Genomic DNA, 22,160 nt, shown 5'->3' with positions numbered 1-22,160 from the left:
TACGTGAAGTACCATCAGGGAATTTAGGATTGAAAACCTACATAGAGATCAAGGTTGATCTCAAGTGAAGGCCCTAAGTAGCTTCTAAGAGACTTGTAACACTCTGAGCAAATGTAATCTGGTAGTTCCATCCAGCTGACTGACCTCAGCATGTGAATAAAGCCAGCTTTAAGCAGCTATAGTGGTGTTTAGTTTTGTCCTGAATCTTACAACATAGTAATTGCAAATTTACTCTCTTTCATTTGTAGTGACTCCAGGTAGTGGGCTGTTTCCATGTGGAAGGCTGGCCCATGAAGAGCTTTGCAGGCGTGAATTGGGGTGACCCCTAAGAACCTCTCCTAGTGAAATCAGTATTCTAGTCCATGTGTCAGCCACAATGACATGTCGACTTGGTTTATTTGCACCTGGTATCATATCCTTACTAAAGATCCCCTTTAGAGGCCCTAGAAGTGAGAGGCTGTTCTTTACATAGTGTCATGAAGAATAGGGACAATGACCTAGATAACTCAGACCCAAGAAAGTTACCACTTTTGCTTCCAACTATTCAGTAACAGGGGCATTGTGGTGAGAGTATTGGAGAGTGGAGGCAAAACACTCCTGGAATTCTCTGTACAGCCTCCATTTTCCCTTGGTTTGGTGTGAGGATACACAAGGTGTGTGAGGATGTTTACGTTGAATTAGGTTAGATAAGCTTTTTTATGTTGGCAAATAACAGTAGAGCTCATTAAGAAACCTTTTTGGGGGGTTGCTTTGGATACTCATTGTGGGAGAAAATTGCCTTGGAAATAATAAGTAGAGATCTGTAATTGAGTATTCCTAGTGTCTGTGGGGGGGAAAGAGAGAGAGCTCGCAGACAGATGGCATAAAACTGGACATTTTGGGGCCGGCCCGGTGGCACAGCAGTTAAGTGCGCACATTCCACTTCGGTGGCCAGGGGTTCGCCAGTTCGGATGCCCACATGGCACCACTTAGCAAGCCGTGCTGTGGCAGGCATCCCACATATAAAGTAGAGGAAGATGGGCACAGATGTTAGCTCAGGGCCAGTCTTCCTCAGAAAAAAGAGGAGGATTGGCAGCAGTTAGCTCGGGGCTAATCTTCCTCTAAAAACAAACAAACAAACAAAAAAAACTGGGCATTTTTATCCTTTGGCCATGAGGTACAAAGTGCCTTTTCTCCTCCTCTGGGGATCTGTGAAATGCAATCTAGAACTGTAAACTGGGCTAGTTGGGAAGGGTCTGCGTTTACCAGACCAGGGTCAACAACCCCTAAGAGAGCTGGAGAGAGCATGATCATGACATTGCTGGTACCAAAATCCTGAGTTCAGTTTAGGCTCTTTTCTCATATACAAGACAGCACCAACCCAAGGTAGCTAAAGAAAGAGAAAATCTAACTCCATTTCTGGCTGTTCGATCTTAGAATTAGACCTGGCTATGAGATCTGGCATAGAATTGTCAAAAGTAGTGTCATTATTTGCTTGCATGTTACTTTGTCCAGACATTTCATTGTGATTTTCTCCCTCTCTCTTACCCCCGACCCTGCCTACCCCTCTCACAATAGGTGTAGAAGACATCGTGGCAATAATGATCCCTGAGCCAAAAGGAAAGGAGATAGTAAGCTTGCTGGAGAGAAACATCACTGTGACGATGTACATCACCATCGGAACCCGGAACTTGCAGAAATACGTGAGCCGCACTTCGGTTGTGTTTGTCTCCATTTCCTTCATTGTCCTGATGATCATTTCCCTCGCATGGCTGGTCTTTTATTATATCCAGAGGTTTCGATATGCAAATGCCAGGGACAGGAACCAGGTGAGTAGCAACAAGTTTTTAAAAAAATTATTACAAAAGTAGTACATATTATTGTATAAACTTTGGAAATCACAGAAAATACCAAGATAAAACCAAAATTACCTCTTATATCCCCACTCAAGGTAAATGCTCTTAACATTTGCTGTATAGTTTTTCAGATCTTTTCCAAATCCACATATTTTAATGTTTTACTAGTATTGTTCTGTAAAGTCGACGTGCTTTGTTCTATGTTTCTTTTGCTCATTTTTTGGACAGTTATTTATTTAGGCACATAATAAAGAGAGAAAAGATAAGTGAGCTGAGTTTATGCTAACAGTGTCAACATAATTTGGGAAGAGCCAGGATTTCCTCCTTGTGAACAGAAGAAGAAAAGGAGATTAAAAAAAAAATAAAAGCTACTTTAAAAAGCAATTAATTTTGAAACAGATAATGTATACACATGGTATAAAATGGTATAAAATGGTATACAGTGAAAAGTAATTGCCTTCTCCTGACTGTCCCTCAGTTATTCAGTTCCTCTCTCTAGAATATCTTCTTTCAGAGATATTTTATATGCTTACAAATGTGTGTGTGTGTTTCTAAACAGATGTAGCACACTTAACTCTGTGCCCTTATTTCTCACTTCATCTTGGAGATTAATTCATATCAACCCTCAATCCAAGCTTCTCATTTCTAATGACTGTATAACATTTCATTTTTGGCATATGTCACACTTATCAAATCAGCTCCTATTAATGGACATGTTTTCTCTTACCAAAAAAAAAATATATATATATATATATATGTGACACTGAGCACATTTGTGAGTATATCTATAAGGTAAATTCTGGAGGTTTAATAACTAGGGCGATGGTATGTGTATTTTAAACTTACTGGCAAATTGTCTGTCAAAAAGGTTGAACCAATTTATACATTAACCAACAATATACTAATACTGTTTATACTAATGTATACAACATCAGTATATTAGTATAACACTGTTCATACTAATATACACAATAATATACACAATAATAAGCAAATACTGTTTTCCCATATTCTCACCAAAAGATTGTTACAGCTTTTTGTTGTGTGAAATTTGGTAAGTAAAAAATGGTATCACATTTTTCTTGTCATGAGTAATGTTCAATATCTTTTCAAGTAAAATAGAAAAAGTAAATTTTTTTCTATAAAGTATCTGCTTACATTATTTGGCCACTTTTCAGTTGAGTTGTTGGTCATTTTCTTATTGATGTATATCCGTTCTTTATTAGTTAAAGCAGGTAACCTGTTTTGTGATAAAGGATTCCATTTTTTCCTCCCAACTTTTCACTGTGTTTGATTTATGTGTGGTGCTTTTTGTCATGCAGAAATTCTGGGGTTTTCTGTAACTGAATTTATCAATCTTTTTATATAGCTCCTGAGTTTAATATAATAATAATATCTTCTACAGCCTAAGACTACGGAACAACATTCTCTCATGTTTTCATCCACTACTTTTTTTATTTCACTTTTATGATTAAATCTTTAATCCATACAGAATTTATTTCAGTGTAAAGAACCAAGTAGAGAGCCAACATTTTCTTTTTCAGATGGCCTACCTATTTTTGTAACTGGTATTTATTGGGTAATCTTTTCCCCCTCATATGCAGTAGCCCCATTTAGAATATATTAAATACCCATGTGTATTTGGTTCTATTTCTGTGCTCTCTAAACTGTACCTTTAACCTGTCTATTCATACTCTGGTAACATACCATTTTGAGTACTTGAGCACTGTAATATGTCTCGTATCTGTGCTAATCTTACTTTCTTGCTCTATCTTCACTTTTTTGTGTGTCTATTTTTATGTAAATTTAGAATCACTTGTATCTAGTTTTCTAATTTATAGAATAATGTAGAAGGAATTTATAACCTTTTCATGTTGAATCTTCCTATCCAAATATGGTCAATATTTTCCTTTTATTCAGCTATTCTTTTGGTCCCTTAGTAGCATTTTGAAATATTATTTAATCTTGCACACTCTTCGTATGTTTATTCCTAGGTATTTAATCATTGTGTTGCTATTATAAATGAAATCTCCTTTTTTCTTTTCTTTTCTTTTTTTGGTTGTTGTTGTCAAGGAAGCTTTGCCCTGAGCTAACATAGTGCCAGTCTTCCTCTATTTTGTATATGGGTTGCTGCCTCAGTATGTGTAACGAGTGGTGTAGGTTCACACCTGGAATCCGAACCTGGAAACCCAGGCCCCTGAAGCAGAGCATGGCAAACTTAACCACTATGCCATGGGGCTCACCCGTGAAATCTCCTTTGTCGTATAGGAAGGGGTTTGATTTTTGTATGTTAATTTTGTACATATTTATAATTTATATATGTAATTTTATAATTTATGGATTTATAGCTTATAATTTGAATTATTATGATATTCCTATTATTACTGTAATAATAAGAACAATGTTATTATTACTTTAATAATAGTAATATTATATAGTATTTGTCATATGTAGGCATTTTGTAAGAGCTTTATATTTATTTCCATACTTAATCCTCTTAGTAACCCTATAGTAGATAATTTTATTGTTCCCATTTTACAGAGGAGGAAACAGAGGTTAAATAACTTGCTCAAGGTCACATAACTAGTTAGTAACAGAGCTAGCAATTGGACCAGGCAGCAGGGCTTCACAGTCCATGATCTTAACCACCACATTGTAGTATTTGTGATTGTTTATATTAGTTTATCAGGATTACATTAATAATATGCGTAGTTAGTGATAATTTACTTCTTTCAAACTTTCAACCTCCTGTTTTTTCCTATTATCTAATTCATTGGCTTGTACCTCCAGGATCAACTAAAGTAATAGTGAACATATCCCCCTTCATTCACTGTTTAGTGGGAACATGCTGAATTTAATGGAGTTGTTTTTCTCAGTTCTCCATTTCATTATTTTTCTCATGCAGTCTTCTAGGTTGAGAGAGATATTTTATCATGTTATGTAAATGTAAACTTAGTCCTATTTTATTCAGAGTTTTTAATCAAGAATGAATGTTTAATTTTAACAAATACCTTTTCAAGAGCTGTGGTCTGAGTTTTCTCCTTTGATCTATTAATGGAAGTGGATTATATTAATGGATTTCCCAATATTGAATCATCCTGAATTCCCAGTATGTATTATTCTTCTAACATATGCTGGATTGTATTTGTTAGTACTTGATTTAGTATATTATTTATTTTTTACCTTAATATTCACATGTGAGATTTGTACTTAGCTTACATTTATATCATTTTTAGGTAATCATTATACTGGCTTTATAAGAAGAATTTACAAATTTTCCTCCATTTTCTATAGTCTAGAGCTGTGGTGTCCATCATAATAATCACTAGCCATGTGTGACTATTTCCATTTAAATGAATTGTAATAAAGCAAAATTTAAAATTCTGTTCGTCAGTCACGCTAGCCACATTTCTAGAGGCTACCACATGGCAGTGCGTATATAGGACATTTCCATCATCACAGAAAGTCCTATTGGACGGCCCAGCTCTAGAGCAATATAAATAGCCATAAATAGCCCTGGAATTAGCTGATTGTTAAAGTATTAGTAAAAATTTTCCGTAAACCAGTAAGGTCTGAGTTGTTGTTTGTTTTAAAAGGATGACTCTAACACACCTTCCTCTTATGGTTATAGTGAGGATTAAATGGGTTAATGTATATTATTTTTTAAAGCCTCTGAACTCTTTTTAAGCTCTCAATGAATGGTATCCATTATTACTATTATATATATCCCTTGACGACCACTTACAAATCCAACTTTGCCACTTTCATTGAATATTCTGGAACCTAAGTGGATACTTACTACCAGTTAGACACAAAGCAGTGACGATAGATATCCACTGGTTCCTAAGGGTTACATATGAAGAAACTATACATATATATATATATCAGTTATTGCTAAGATACTCAGCTAGTCTGATCATGATATATAGAAATGATATCCCTATGTTTTTGAGTCTGTAGACAATCCAAGCAATCATTGGGCAGTTGAGGCAAAATGAAATTTTAAACTTGAATTAGTTGAGTAATTATTTCAGTGGCTAATTCCCTTTGTGCAGGTGGGTGTAGCTTGCATGTCTCTCTAGCACATGCATACTCTGTGATGTATGTGAAAAGCAAATTGGAAGTGGATAGTATAGAAGTGGTTCGTAGAGTTAAGTTTTTATTCTGCTCCCATTTTATGAATTTTCCTTGAATTAAAGATGTTACCCTCAGGGTCACTCAGTGAATTAGGATCATGTTAAAAGTTAGCACTGTTTCCTGATCTAAACACACACTATACTTTTAGCCCTCTGATGGGAGGAATAACATATTATTTCTCTTAGAAAAATATTTCTCTTTTGATGGACAATACTCCATTCCATTCAACAGAAAGTTACAGCTGTGCAAGCTGTAGCTATAATAAGCATCGGGTTAACATAAGTCATTTATTTTTATTAAAGCATTATCAGTCCTTCAGAAAGAGTGAACATCTCAGGTTAGATGTAGGCTCACAGCGATGGACGATCAAAGGTGCTAATGTTACATTGGTGAAGTATCCAACCATTCAGGTATGGAAAAGAGTGACTGAACTTGAATTAGCCAGATGAGCACCTCAGTCTCTGCTTGGCTTTGTGAAGATCACAGTTAAAGGAAGGTCACCATCATCTTACATGATCACTAGCCCTTTCATGTCACACTATGCCTGGAGAAGATCATTCCAATGCAGTTTCCCATGGAGTAAGATTTGCTAGATGCTCTTTACATTAGTAACCTCACAGCAAGGTCTTTTGGATGGTGACGTGGAGAATAAGGGGTGCAACTGAAAGTGGAGAAGGAGATTTGGCTGGTGTGCTGTGTGTCCTAAAGCGACTACACCAAGATAAACCTAGTGCAAGATAATAGTTACAGGCACCAGCTCTGGAGTCACGCAGGACTGGATTCAAATCTTTGCTCTGGCAATTCCTAGTGGTGTGACCTTCACTTTTCTCTGTTACTATGTTACTTCACCTTTCTGTGCCTAGATTTCCTCACGTGTCAAGTGAGAATGGTCATGTGTCAGCTCCACGGGCTTGACGTGAGGGTCAAATGAGAAAATATGTGTGACAGATAGAGAGTTGTTAAAGAGACAACCTTAATGGATAAAACAATTCTTAGAAAATTGTATTTCCCCCCAAAAATTAAATAGCTCATTTCTTATATAACTCACACGGAGTTAAGTCTAGATATGGGCTTTTTAGCTCAGGTGACACAGTGTGAAACAAAATGGAATCTTTTTTTCGTCTTTTCTCCGGAGTTTTGGGAAAAGGAAGGCATATAAATAGACTACAGAGAAAAAATTGGCTTTCTTGGAGAATAATTTCTCATGCAGCAGTGTTTTTTAATTAACAACAATAGTGTATGCACACAGAAAAAAAAAAGACAAAAGGGTGTGCCTTTAAAAGTAAGTTTTCTTCCCACCTCACACTTCCTTTGTCAACTTCTCTTCCTCCAACTCTCTGCAGAGGCAGCAACTCTTTTTTTTTTTTTTTTTTTTTTATTAAAAGTTTTTTTTTTTTCCTTTTTCTCCCCAAAGCCCCCCGGTACATAGTTGTGTATTCTTCGTTGTGGGTTCCTCTAGTTGTGGCATGTGGGACGCTGCCTCAGCGTGGTCTGACGAGCAGTGCCATGTCCGCGCCCAGGATTCGAACCGTCGAAACACTGGGCCGCCTGCAGCGGAGCGCACGAACTTAACCACTCGGCCACGGGGCCAGCCCCGAGGCAGCAACTCTTAACACTTCCCTTTCCATGCTTCCAGAAGTTTCTGTGTCTATGCATAAGAAAAGTTATTTTCCACATTTATAACATAGACAAGGACTCTCCCTTCACATAGCTTTTATTGTAGTGACATCAGCAGGCAATGCACATAAAACAAATAGGAGCCCAGTTGGAGAGCTATATAGTGGTCAGATGACAGGTGATGGCTATGGACTAGAGTAAGTAAGGTGGAGAAGCTCAGGAGGGATCAGATTAGGACAGTATTTTAAAATCTTGTGGGTTAAATATAGAATATAAAGAATATATCCTAGTTTATACCTGGTATACCAGCCAAATTATTAATAACTCATTATTTTACTCTCACAAGTGTTCCAGTTTGGATAAATCATATGGTTACCATATGTGTGAGAGAAGGAGAAGAATCAAGGATGCTATTAGGTCAGTTCTCACAGCATTAACTGAAATGGGAATGACAGAAGAAGAGATCCTGAGGGGCTGGGGAATCCAGAATTTGGGTCTGGAAATGATAAATTCTAGAAACTTGTTAGATATATAAACAGAGATGTCGGGTAGGTATTTCAGTATGCAGGTCTGGAGGACAGGAGAGAAGAGCCGGAGATAGAAATATGGGAATCATCAATATACGGTGCCATTTAAATGGCCAGGACAAGGTGAGCTCCCCTAGAGAGTAGGTGTCCCAGAAGAGGTCTGAAGACAGCCTGGGATGCGCTGATGTGGCCTCACACCCCAGTCTCCCTCTATCACATCATTTTATGTATTCTATTTTCTTCTCAGTTCTTATCACTATTTGAAACTGTTCCCTCCTTGCCTCAGACCTCACCTTTCCCATGTGTGCAGGCACTCTGAGGAAGGTAAAACAAGGAGGCTGGTTTGCAGAGACCAAGCACAGCCTCTCGCCCGTCTGGATCCACTGCTCCTCTGCTCAGGATCCACTGCTCTGCAGCAACCTTCTTTACTCGTGATGCTTGTCTTTCATATAGTCCTGTCATCTTATCTTCCAGGCCAGCCTCCTTTGGGGACCCTTATCTGTCAGCCAGTCTGTGTGTGCCTGAGTCCAGTGATTGATTGTTTCCAGCTATCTCTCTGCAGAGCTGAAGGAGGTGGCTAGACTCCTGTTTCCCATTTCTGAGCAAGCCCTGTGACATGTAAGAGCCTGGTGAAGCATCTCATATCAGTTAGGATACAAGTTGGCCCAGAGCACACACAGGACCTTTTGGGGGCTGCTTTTTATAATGTCACATTCCAGCCCAGTGGAGTCTCACCTCTGACCAAGTCCAGAATATTCTGTTACATAATCAGACATAAACCGAGATCTAAATCTGACTCCCCTAGGCAGCTTAGTAGGTGAGGGTCTAGAATACTGTCAAAGCTGGGGTGTCAGAGCTGGGACCACTTAAAAGTGAATAGGGTTTGTATCTAACTGTGATTTTGGAGCAAAGTAGAATCAGGGTCTTAGGCAGGGCAGGGTCATGAGGCAAGAGGACAATCCAGTGTGGTAAGAGCATACGAGCATTTGGAGTCAGGAACCAGATCTGAATCATAAAGATAGGAGCAGAGCAGCCAGAGCAGAGCAAGGTGGGTCAGGAGAGGAAGCTGAGGGAATGGTACTTAGGTGAAGGAGCCTTTTCTATCACACTTACACCTGTGAAGGCAGCAGGACACTAGTAAAGGCACCGAGATGGAATGGGAAGAGCAGTTGCCAGCCACAACCCGCTTGAGATGGAAAGGCCCTATAATGATTAGGAAAAACATTTTGCTGGCCATTTAACACAGGTCAAGCTGACCTATAAATACTATGACATATCTCTCTTTCTCTCCTCACAAGTCTTCATGATGTCCCTGGATGAGTACTTTAAGAAAATAGCCCATTGATGTCACCAGGGTGGACTTCTACACTGCAGAACCTGGATACCTCTCAGCCCTGAGAACCCCTGTTCCCAGAAGGGCTGCGGGTGGGAAACCACACTTGTAAGAACTAGGAGGTAGAAGACACCTGGCCATAATTCTACTCATGCGTTTGAGAATGCTGACTTCCTGAACTCGGAATCATAGTTTTTGGAACTTAAAGGGACCTTAGATACAATAAGTTTGAGAGAGAGAAATGTTAAGTGATTTTTTTCAAGGACATACAACCAGGTTGGTGATTTCAAGTCAAAGTGGTTTCCACTAGGCCAATCCACCTCAAGAGTATTGAGATACTGGGGACACCTAGCCCCTGGGGAGGGCCACCAGCCCCACCTCAGTCAGAGCAGTAAACATGAGGAACTCCACACCATTCTACTATTGGAATGTTGGCCCTTTTTTGCATTAGAAGTAAGGATTGATTGTTAAGTCCTTTCCAGTATCTAGTTTAAGATTTCCCACCTCAGGGGGCTTCACAGAGGATGCTAAGTATTCATATTCACTCTACCCACTTAATGACTTCTCATCTAGTGACCTCTTTTTGAACTTTGCGGGGGAGGCAGATACATGACAGACTCCTGATCGTGAACACCAGTAGGCACTATGGGTAGTCTTCCCCTCCTCACCAAGAGGTTAAAGAGCCGTGTGTCCCTCATTTCCTGGATGTGCCACGTTTGCTACCATTCACTAATTCTTATCCTGCTTATAGAAGCCCTACAGGATGACAAAGCCAAGCCAGCAAGCAGCATTCCTGCCATGGCAGATGATGCTCTGGGATGTTGTCTCACTGTCTCCTAGGACATCTTATCTCAGACACAAGGACTGGGTCTCTGTCCTGAAAACCATGATACCCAGTAGATGGTGGGTACTTCAAATATAGGCAGATCAGATAAATTGTGAGGTTCTGTTTTTCATATACAATATTACCTTTGAGACTAATCCGAGAAAACCAGACCTGTTTTGTTTTGTTTTATGTGAGGCCTGGTAATGACATTCAACAAGGTTTCTTGAAAGAGTTGCCTTTCCCTGGGAATACCTTTCCTGATTATTTGCATGTACATGGCCCATGTCCATTTGATTTCATTTGCACATATCGGTGCTGAAGTTATGTTGAAACAAGAGAAGTAATGGAATTTAAAACAAACCTAAACTTCACAGTGAAAGAGAAAGGGAAAGGAAAGGAATATACCAAGTGTCAGCCATCAAGGGAAGGTCTGCAGGCAAAGATGCTTCTGTCTCCTAAAGCGCAAGAACCAAAACGGTCCCTGATGTTGCTCTGGAGAAAGTTCGAAGCCCTCGAGGGGACAGAAAGGCACAGTGTTCATTGTATCCATGAAGTATTCAGTGAAGTAATTAGCCATTGATTTGCTTTTTTTAGGTAATTCAGGTCTCAAAGAATCTTTGCCTCCTGGTTCTGTTCTGCGTACATGAAAATCATGAGCCGGTAAAGCTTCAAATGACATGACCCTACATCCCTGATTTTACTATTAAGGGAAACTAAGGCCCAGAATGTTTAAGCGACTTGGCCAAATTCACACAGTTAGATAGTGACAGAAATAGGACTAAAAGTTGGATCTTCTAACTTCCGAGCCATGGCCTTCTCCCCTACCACAAGTCTTCACTTTATGAGGTCACCATGGTTTTCAGGATAGTCACTCTCATTCTTGTCTCCATTTTTCTAGATTCATGGAGTGGTGCTCTACATCAAAAAAATTGATTGGACTGGCTGTGCAATGATTTCCAACTTATCAACCAGGCCTGGAAGGATCATTATTATGTATTAGAGCAAGTGAGGGAGTGTCTGAGTCATCCCTGGCCACATGAGGTTCCAGACGACTGGGACCAACTCTGTTTATGGTTACAGTGTCCTCCCTTCACCTAGAGCATAAGAACACTTAGTTATTTTCCCACTTGGTGGTGGTGATGATGATAATAATCATGATTATAAAATACAGCTGTCAGGAAAAGGGCAAATATGATACAGAATTATCCAATCCAATGCCATAGGGGGAACATAAACTCAATTTTGATACTGTGTTTTGGCATCCTTATTCCTAGTTTTTTATCACTTTCACTGCATTTCTCTTTATAACGCAGAGGAGGGGAAGAGGAAAGTGTCTTATTTTTCTCAGTTTCTTAAATATTTAGGAGATAACTCATTTATAAGTCTTGGGTTGAATTGGAGTCTGTCATTGTTTGCCATCCTTGTTGGCATTTATAAGGGACTTTATTGTTTTAATAAATGGCTCTGTATTTATTTTCCATGAAGCTGTTTATCTTCACTGTTGTCAAGGAATCAGTAACCTTGGTAAATATTTTCTTATACCTGTTTAGGTAAAATTGATGGATGAATCTAATTACCAAGATGGCCCAATTCCTGGCAATCTTTAGTGAAAAGTATAGTATGGTTTGGGTCTGGTTGGGTTAGAGAAAATTCATAAGAGCACCCTAGAGAAGTGGGAGGAATCCCCGCGTGAAACAAAAGGCCTATACAAACCTGAGGTGGGTTCTGTGTCTTCCACTAGTGTCACATTACTCTGCATTTCTGAGAACTACAAAGGAAAGAGTCTGTTTTGTTCCAGTCCCAAGATTCTCTATTCAGGCTACATCCAAGACTCAGTTCTCCCTCTCTTTTATACTTGGTGCTTTTCAAAACCTAAAGACAGAAGAGATCAACTACAAAAGCAACGACTACCTTATTTGGGCCATCTTATTAAGAATGTTTATGTTTTACTCATTATCTCTTTAGTTTGCGTTTTGGAAATCCAATAATACTAGTTTGAAAATTGTTGAAAGTGGGACTTTTTTAAAATTCAAAAGTCAATAATTCTGTATGTGATTTTCATGTCACTTAAAAACAGAGATATGCATATACTGCCAAAATTTGACTACATGCAAATGATCATAGCATTTTTGGAAACTTTATACTGCTTTTCCCTTTATTGTTAATCCAGAACTCCTGCAGAAAAAAAAAATCCAGTATTCCATGGACCCACATGTATCATATATATCTCAGAAGCTGGTTTTTCTGCATTCTCCAGGTATTTGGAACATCTGTTCTTCCCCTGGTAGGGGAGACGTTCGTGTCCTTTATCAGCCCCTGCCAAAATGCTATCCTTTTCTTCCTCAAAAGAGGTATATGTGCATTCTCTCTTAATAACATGCAAAAGGAAGTTTGTCTCAAGGAACCTCATAGGAAAGGGAAAGGGCTGGAATGCCATTATGCCAATTATCAGAATGATTAAGGAAAACATGTCTTCCTTCGTGAATCCTTTGATTTCTCAGGGCTTCTAGGGAAGAAGCCCTCATAGACTTGATGTTAAGAGTAATTTATCATCTTATTTTTTATTCCCATTTCTCCATCTGTTAATTTGCTAATTTGGGAAGCCCATCTCCCAAATGACTTTATCCTCCACTGAACTCCTTTAACCTCTCTCAGCCCTCAGTCAGCAGAATGCCAGTAATGGAATCCCTCTTTCTAATTCCCTAACCATGACCTCTGCTGTTAGCCGTAATCCCTGATACCTTAACATCAGCTTGCTTTATATTTCCTGAGTAGACACACCATTTATATATATATAAAGGCAGCTTGCATTTTCCTTTAAAAGAACATGGAAAGGGCTTTTTTCCAAAAGAGAGAAAGGGGATTTTTTAAAAAGACATTCCATTTTTATTCAGGTATAACCAAAAGTAAAGTTAAATACGTGGCAGAAATTTAAAGTAGTCTTTGAACTTACCTTACATGCTCACATTTACGAAGGGCATATTTCGTTTGCTAAAGAATTGTTTAAAGTGAAATTAACTTTTGAAAACATTATTTCTGGTTCACCTCCTTAAGAAAAAAATGTTGGTCTTCCTTTGAGTGTAATATATGATCATAGTTTAAAAATTATTTTTGCCACTTAATCGCTCTGCTTAGCCTTTGAGAGTAGGGAACAATTGAAGTGATTGAATTGGGGCCAAATTTTATATAATACTATTGAAATACAACTGCATAAATATCTGAACTGTTGACTTAAAAATAAAAACAATCAGCATTTCCTTATTTGGGGACCAGATTTTTAATTCTAAATGTGATATTCTGCAGGTTTATTGCATTTACTCCTGGTCACTAGTAGTCTTTTCTCAATGCCTTTCAATTCTTGCTCCAGGCTTCTTCAGTGAAAAGCAGGTCTTAGTTGAGACTGGCTGGTTTTGCCAAGGCCAGGACCGCAGCTTTGCCTGCCTCACTACACATATTGCTTATAGTTTGTCCGTAAATTTTCTCATTAACTGGCTAGATTTTTTAAAAATTCTGTTGGTTTAAGATTTTATTCACTCCTCAACCAGTTTTGGAGTTTCCGCTAGTTAGTAAGCTACAGAGGGCAAGAATTTTTGTGCGTTTTTTCACTGTCATTTTCTTCGAAACCTAGAGCTGGGCCTGGGACAAAATAAGTGATCCCAAACGTGTGTTGAATGATTGAGTGTCAGTGAAGGCAGCTTTGTTCTAGGTGCTGGGGACACAGTGGGACAGCAGAAATACAGTCCTGCCCTCAGGGAGCTTACATGAGAGAAATGTAACAGATTGATCGTTAAAACAAATATAAAATTGCAATTGTTGTGATGATGCTGTGAAGCGGGGGACAAGGTGCTGGGAAAATCTAGACTAGTGTGATCTTCTCTTCTGGGAGACATGGAGGAAGGGCTCCTTGAAGAAGTGGCTTGAGTTGAGACCAAAGGATGATTATGCAATAACTGGAGGAAGAGGAGAAGAAAGAGAGTTCCGTCATGTTTAGTTCACCTCAGGTCTTTTCTCTCCTTCTCAGTCTCATGTTCCCTCTTGGTATTTATCGTTATAGACTCTTCCCGTTTTCCCTACTACCTTAGTTTGCTAGCTACTCATGGAATTCTGCGTAAATCTCAAGCATATGTAGGTCTCCTTTTAGGAAACAGCCAAAGCTTACTCTTCTGTGGAAAATGCCAGTAATTATTTTAGAAACTAAGGATGAACTAGCAAAGAGAAAAATGAATTAACAAGGAGGACATCTCTTCTGCTTATTTATTTTCACTGCTATATGCTTAGGGAAGTACCACATGATAGCTACTTAATAGATTTTGATTGGTTGGCCAGCAGGTTGGTTAGTTTGTTGGCTGAATGGCTGGTTGACCGGTTATCTGGCTGGCCAGATGTTGATTGGTTGGTTGTCTTGTTAGTTGGCTGGCTGGCTGGCTGGCCAGATACTGATCGATTGGCTGGGTGGCCAAATGTAGTTGATTGGCTGTCTGGGTGATGGATTAGTTGGCTGGCTGACTGGGCAGATGCTGGTTGGTTAGTTGACTGGCTGATTGGGTGATTGGTGAATAATGAGAGTGGTAGTTTAGCTTTGGCTTTAAAGTCAGACTTAATTGTATTCAGACTCTGACTGACCTGTCACTACCCCGATGATATTAAACGATTTACTTTAGCTTTATAAGTCTTAATTCATCCTATAAAATAGTATTTTTCTATAGGGTTGTTGTAAAGATGAAGGTAATATTGCATATAAAGCTTTATCATAGTACCTAGGATATACTAACTGTTCACTAGCATATGTTCACAATTTTAAAGAAAAGTAAGAAACCTGAGTGTTATTTCCAAAAGGAACAAACTTAGTGAAAGCAAAGGATTAGTCTGTTTAAATGTTTGTTCTATTTATCTTAGTTCTTCAAATGTTTCACTGCTGCAAATACACATCTATTGCAGACCTGAAGTATATGTACCTAAAAAGGAGATACAACAGGTGGAAAACTCACAAGCATACCATTTCTTTCCTTGACAGATTAAAGCTTATTTCTCTCCCCATCCTCTCCCTCTCCCACTCCTCTGCCTCTCCCACTCTTCCTCATTGCTCTGTCATTGCCTTCTTGCAGGGCTCATTATGGTAGTAATTTTCGCTATTAAAAAAAAAGGAGTGCATAATATATTATCTCTTGACATGAGTGATGGTGGCTACCTGAATGTTTGCTTCATAATTATTTGTTAAACTGAACATGTGTGTTTTATGTATTTTCCTACATGCACACTCACACACTTTGTGTATGCAAACATACACAAAGGAGATGAAATTGGCATGTAAGAATGTGGTAGAATAGAGTAGTACAGATCAAACAGAAACCTAGGTGGGGTCTATGTAAGCAAAGGAAATTGCTTAAAATTCCAAATTGAAAGGAATCCACAGCACTAACCTCTGATTGTGAAAAAGAGGAGATGAAGTTTATTCCAACTGCTCCATATTGGCTATCTCCGTGGCACAAATTAAGTGGCTAGAGTGGCAAATTACTAAACCTTTTATTTATGTATTTTGCTAGTCAGCTTAGACTAACTTGTGCTGGAGTTGCTGTCCGGCAGGATCTTTCCATGTCATAATGTCACTTGCTTAACATTGGACATGAAAAGCTTCTCTCAGTGGCAAAGCTCTTTAATAGACCTCAAATAATAGAGCCACTTTGCGCAGATATAACTGCCCCATCTCTGCCAGCCATCATCCTTAACATTCATGCCACTCGAGCATGATTTCAGAGGTAACTCTCCTAGTGTATTAAATGCCATCAGAAACAAAGTCAAGAATTATACAGCTTTATCACTAACAAGCAGCTTTTGGTTTTTCAGCGCCGCCTGGGAGATGCAGCCAAGAAAGCGATCAGCAAGCTCCAGGTCAGGACCATCAAGAAGGGTGATAAGGTAACAGCCTCTTTTCTTTTTAGTGAGGAGCTATTCGTAGATGCTCTAGGATAAAAGAGAGGGAAGGATGGGAAAGGAGGAATGCATGCTAAAAGTTCTCCTATAGGCATCTGTTATTATACCTGTCTTCATTAACTATAATTTAAAGAAGTTTATAAAATGCATACAGTAGGAAAATTAAATAGTTGGATAGAAAATATAAGAAATTGAGAAGTAAGTGTAAAAGACATAGATGAAGCCAGGCTGAAATTAATATGCAAATACATCACCGAAGTGAATAACGTAAAGTGGTCCCAAATTTAGATTAGGGCTTTCTAGCAGCCAATGCAAAGAAGGAAACAATAGTTAATATTCAAACAATATCTAATTACCTTACTCCAGTGTCCCACAAGACAAAAATAAAATGGTTGCTGCTGGTATTATGACCTGAGAAAGGTTTTCCATGAATCCTTGCAAGGAAGACAGTGTTATGTTCTGAGTGATATACTCCACATAAGTCTACAGTAAATGCGAAAAGCATGTTCGATCTCTTAAAATCTAGTGTCTACAACCCTGAAGTCAATGCAACAGCCTCCCTGGCTGCAGAGTGATGACATAAAACCAAAAGGAGAAGCATATCTTGAGGAGGAACAACAAAGCAGTGTAGTCTAGGCCTGCAGGCCTGTAAGGGTCTCTCTTCTCCCTAGGAAAAAGAATTTTTCCCCAAGAGAAATTTTAGAGCAGTGGATTACAGTGCATGGATTTGGGGCTTCTGGAGGCGTTGTAAGGGATTCTCAACTCTACATGCGTAGCAGGTGTTGCCTGTAGTCTGAATAATTGATTCGTCTTGCTAATTATGTGCTGCTCTTTTTCAACTATGTAAAATACTATTGAGCTAAATAGGATAAAATTCATTTAAAAGCATTACTAAATTCAAAGTACATTGTTTTCATTACTTTTTTCCCCCTCAAAGAATAGTAAAAGAAGGAGGACTATTGCATAAATAGTGCTTTATGGGGGATTAAAAGAGATTTCTGTAGTTGAAAAAAAAATTAGAATTACTATTTTAGAGTTCTATGCACTAGATTCATGAGGAATGGATAGATTAAATATCATTCTGACAATTCTCCATAAATATTATTTCTCATCCTCAAGATTTTGATATGTAACCTCTAATTATAATAAATAGCATTATGAGTCATGGTACATTAAAAAATTATTTCCTTACAAAAGTACTAGCAGTGGCACCCAATACAAAGAGTAGAGGTTGGAAGGAATGGAAATTAAGCCAATATGCGCTAAATTATTGATTAAGAAAACTGGCACCTAGACTATTGAAAGCCTTGCTCCAGGCAAGCTCTCCTTTGGCCCGTTCTTTGGGCATTTACACAGAATTAAAGCTATAAAAGTAAGCTCATTGTGCTTTCTCTGTTGCAGGAAACAGAGCCAGATTTTGACAACTGTGCAGTTTGCATTGAAGGGTACAAACCCAACGACGTTGTCCGGATCTTGCCCTGCCGGTGAGTCACTAGGTTGCCTGCTTTTGAGGGGGCCCGTGTGGAGAGGGCCTGCTGGTCTCGCCGGCTCAGACCTGCTCAGCCTGGCCCTGCACAGTCAGTCTGACCAAACGTTTCCGTGTTTAAATATAAAACGACAGAAAAGCTGGTTCTTCTGGTGTAAACTTTCTCCTTGAAAGCATTTTGTCTCGTGAAAGGAGAAATATTTTTCGGATCCTCTTTGCACCAAAGGAAGGATGCGTCTGTGAACTGGAGCGTCATGATACAGAATTGGATGATGTGGCTCCCAGTCTGAGTTTTCTTTAACAACAGATCTGTGATATTCAGAATCCATTCTCACTTTTACAAGTGCTGTCTTAATTAAATTAGTAAACTCTTAAAAATATTTTATGAATAATCATGAAGGGATCGACAATCAGAATATGGTCAGGAGTGCGTAGGAAGCCAAAGGCAGATTCCATTTCCCTTTTTTTTTTTCCACTAACACGAAGAGACAGTCACTCCAAAACTGCTGAAAAAACTCCCTTGGTATCTCTTATAACCCTGATCCCTCTTCCTAATGAAATTCACTGTTAGGGCATCTGAATTCTTTTTATATAATTAAGTTTAAATACTGCAATAAAATCAAATATTTTAAAGTCATATAAAAGCTGTCCTCCTATCATTGAAAACCTTTTTTCTGGTGCTTTTGCATCTGTGAAGTATCTTAAAAGTAAAATTTAAATTATCCCTGCAGAAAGTTGCTTGGCTTAGAAAGATTAGCTTCAAAAATTCCTAGAGTGTTTAAGTCAATAAAGTAGAAAAAAATACACAGATATAAAACAATCCATTCATTTATAAAACAATACAACTATAAGAACTATTTATTGGAAATACAAAAGAAATAAAGTATTAGTTTAAAAGACCCAAAATGACAAAGAAGTGACAAAAAAAGTACTCCAATGGATGAAGAAACTCCCAAGGGGAATGGATCTTACTTGAAATGCTCTTAGGCAAATTGATCATTAGGAAAAGGGGCCTGAGGAAGGTGCTTCAGGTAGAATTCACTTTCCTTGTTTTACAGGTGCTTGACTGTCTCTAAGACAGAATTATAAGTCAAGACACATAAAGGCTTGGTAGTGTCCTTCACATGGCGGTACTATTTATAAATTCTCTCTCTGATCCCAAGCCTCTTAACTCAAGTCCACGTGCCCAATGTGCAGTAAACCAATCACTGAGTGCTTGGAGATGGTAAAAGGTTTAATTCGAATTGGCCAAAATGAGAAGGTAGGAGGATGGGTTCTCTCAAATCTGCCTTAACAAGAGCAGATAGCAGGGGAGTTTTATAGAGCTAAGGGGCATGGCAGGAGGAGTTTCCTAGTAATAAAGGAGTAATCATTCACTCCAGAGAAGCCCTTGGACAATCTGACTTCTGGGCATCAACGGCAGCTGGGGGCTAGTTATCCAGTGATTACAGCCTTCCTGAAGGCATTCTCTTTCTTCTGCAAAACAGGCTCACAAATCCTAGTGACCCCTGAGTCACCCCTCTAGGTAAACAAGAAAATCTACAGTAACGCTCAGGTACCCAGCTTTATCTCTAGACATTACACTTGGTATTTACTTAGTGACTTCTAGAAACACTGGCCAAGAATGGCAGTATGTGAGCCACAGAGAGCCTCTCAGGGTAGCATCTTTCACCTCTGTTGTATTTTGTTAAGGGTTTTATAAAGCCTCATGGTTATAAGCAAGGAAAGTGCTTTCCTTTTCTTTGCTACTTGGAGATTGTTTAGAGCCCTATGAGGGTGCTACTAATAAAAAATATCCAACACAAATTAAAGTTAAGTAGCAACTTTTCCCTGAGAATCCAAATGAATTAAGAAAATCTGTTTTTAAAACTATGTATAGCATTACTTTAGCTCTGTAATTCGTGCTGTATAAAATAGCTTCTTCCTTTAGATCTGTCATGAGTCTATTCCATGTTACTACATATAATTGTTAAAGGCTGCATAATATCCAGGCCGTAGATGGACCACAATTTGATTCACTATGCCTCTGTTGTGGAACATTTGGCTGATTTCGATTCTGAATTATGACAAATTGCATTGCTTTAGCTGTATTTAGATTTTTCATGATATATTATTCCAGCTCTCCTTTTATAGTATTATTTTTGGGAAATAGTAACCAAGAAAAAATAGCATTTTAATATTTACCACAACAAAGTAAAACTTGAGGAAGTTTAATTTTATTTATACTACCGCTTACCCTAGGCCAGTTCAATTTTACCTCCAGCTCTTCCTTTTTGCATCATTATTTGGTTCTCAGCTCATTCCCTGATTCTTTTGGCTTCAAACTCCTTACTGTCCATCTGCATTTAATGCCTTATTGTGGGTCCTGCTTTAAATAACAGAAGACATTGAACATTACAAAACAGGGTTACAGTTAATGACTGTCTGATCTTAGACTGGCCACACGTATCTGGTCTTTGAAGACTCATACATTTTGTTCCATGCTGACTTTGAATTCAAGATATTTGTATGCCTGTTGCTGGCTTCTGCCAGACAGTTTGCACTAATGGATGTTATCAAACAAATCCACTGGCATTTGCTTTTTGCTAGCTAATTTCCTCTGGGGTATTATTAAGCCTTTGCTCCTGTGAACTTCATAGACCCTGTTTCCCATTATTTCCAGGCTGACTCATCCACAGAATTCTTTGCATCTCCTTTGAGTAAAAACTGTTTCAAAAACTGTTCAAGTTTATTGTTTTCATTCTCTCATCCTCTTTTTTGTGGCCTCCTAACTCCTGACATGCTGGGTGCATCTCTTCCCTGTTGTTGCCTTTGAAGGTTTCATTCCAAATCACCCAGGGATACTCTTGTACCGTGACATTTTCAAAATCATTCTCTTGCTCATCTCTTTTTGCACAAATTAAGAAGAATTAGTAAATGATTTCCTCTCCTTATTTGTAGTAATGGTGATTATGAAAGTTCAGTCATGCACATACACACCAACCATTTCTTCCTGCTCGGTCTTTCTTCCTCTGGGCCCTTCTCTAGTACATGCAGGCAGGGCTTCCCATGGAGTGAGCTGGGCTTACACGTTTAACGTGAGGGAGAGACCCACAGCAGGACACCAAACACCTCAGGGTCAGTCAGGTCTAACTTTTGTGGTTTGGATTTGATCCTAATATACCACTAAGGTATTTTCCAAGGAACTTTGCTGTTGCTACAGCATACATATGCTGAAATATACATTATACTATATTTTGAGGCTGATTTTTGTGATTCAGGTTAGTATTTGTGATTATGATATTCAGCCACAAAAAGATATTTTATTGAGGTTGTCTTGTCTTCTCTTGTCTATAGAATAAGTGGGGCTCTCTGATTCTTCCATGGCTTTTATCCTATGGTATCCATCCTATTCTTCAATGGTTATTCATTTCAGTCTGTTTAACTACCCAATTTCAAACGCTCATGCTCAAAAAATATGAATTCCTTGGGCAGGGCAAAAGTCCTCATTTGTCATTTCTTTTAAAACAAAACCATGTATGCATCCTTTCCCTATGCACACGTAAAATTCTTTCCTATCTCTAAAAGTGCTTTTATCACTAAAGCATTGTTACTTGTTTGGGAGGATATTAGTTTCTACTATTGTCTTCTCCTTTGATTTTGCAAACTCTTCTCCACAATTTAGGAAAAATTAAAAAGCTTCTTGGTAACAAGCAGACCCTTGCCATAAACTTTTTAGTAACTAAATGCTTCATTTGAAACAACAAATGTTCATTTTATAGCAACTGTGTGCCAAGAATAGTGTGAAGTACCAAAGATGAAAGCTAAATGGCTTGATCCTTGCTCTAAAGGAAATGGATCTAGTGGAGGAGAGACGAGAATTTAAATAAGTAATCACCACACAGAGTGACATGTGCAACAATAATAGCAAAATGAATGCAAAATTTGGAGGAACTAGTACCAGGCACAGAGTTAAGAAAAGCTCCGGAGAAAAAAAGAAATGTCTTCATTATTTTCTAACAATGGTTTGTTTTGCCCATTTTATCTTCGTTATAGGAAATTTTTAAAGTGAATAAATATGTAATTATCTACCTAACTTCCTCAAGCAGGTAACTACTACTAACATTTTTATATATTTCCTTTCTTTTATTTTCTATGCCTATTTTTGTAAGTTTGAGATACTGCTGTCAACATTTAATATCCTGCTCTTTTCATTTAACATTATAAGAATGTTAGATTTTGCTAGAAACAGTAGATTATTGGTGGCTCATTTTGACCCTCCTTCAGCCTCTGACTCTGTAGCCAGAAGCTCATCAAAGCCTAAGTTGAATAAACCAACCAAAGACCCTGGGATGTTGCACTTATGTAGAACCCACTCCTCGAGAGTCAGGGTCTTTTCACAAGCCAGTCAGAATTTTCCGCTGAAGTAAAACAGGAATGTGTCCTGATTCCCTTCAGCTTATTTCTTAATAATGGATTCATGAGCTGT

At 38.4% G+C, this 22,160-nt stretch overlaps 1 protein-coding gene across 1 annotated transcript in view; it reads left to right on the top strand.

Annotated features, from left to right (window-relative positions):
* RNF150 (ring finger protein 150) overlaps positions 1–22,160 on the top strand; it is a 236,063-nt gene that overhangs the window by 140,744 nt on the left and 73,159 nt on the right. Inside the window, exons 2-4 of the mRNA XM_046657345.1 lie at positions 1,558–1,808; positions 16,120–16,191; positions 17,608–17,690. Coding sequence (XP_046513301.1) covers positions 1,558–1,808; positions 16,120–16,191; positions 17,608–17,690 — 406 coding nt within the window. The remainder of the gene's footprint in view (positions 1–1,557; positions 1,809–16,119; positions 16,192–17,607; positions 17,691–22,160) is intronic.

Source organism: Equus quagga, chromosome 3, assembly GCF_021613505.1.
Source record: "Equus quagga isolate Etosha38 chromosome 3, UCLA_HA_Equagga_1.0, whole genome shotgun sequence".
Classification (NCBI taxonomy): Eukaryota; Metazoa; Chordata; class Mammalia; order Perissodactyla; family Equidae; genus Equus; species Equus quagga.
Note: the sequence above shows the minus strand (reverse complement) of the source record. Positions and strands in the feature narration are given on the sequence as shown.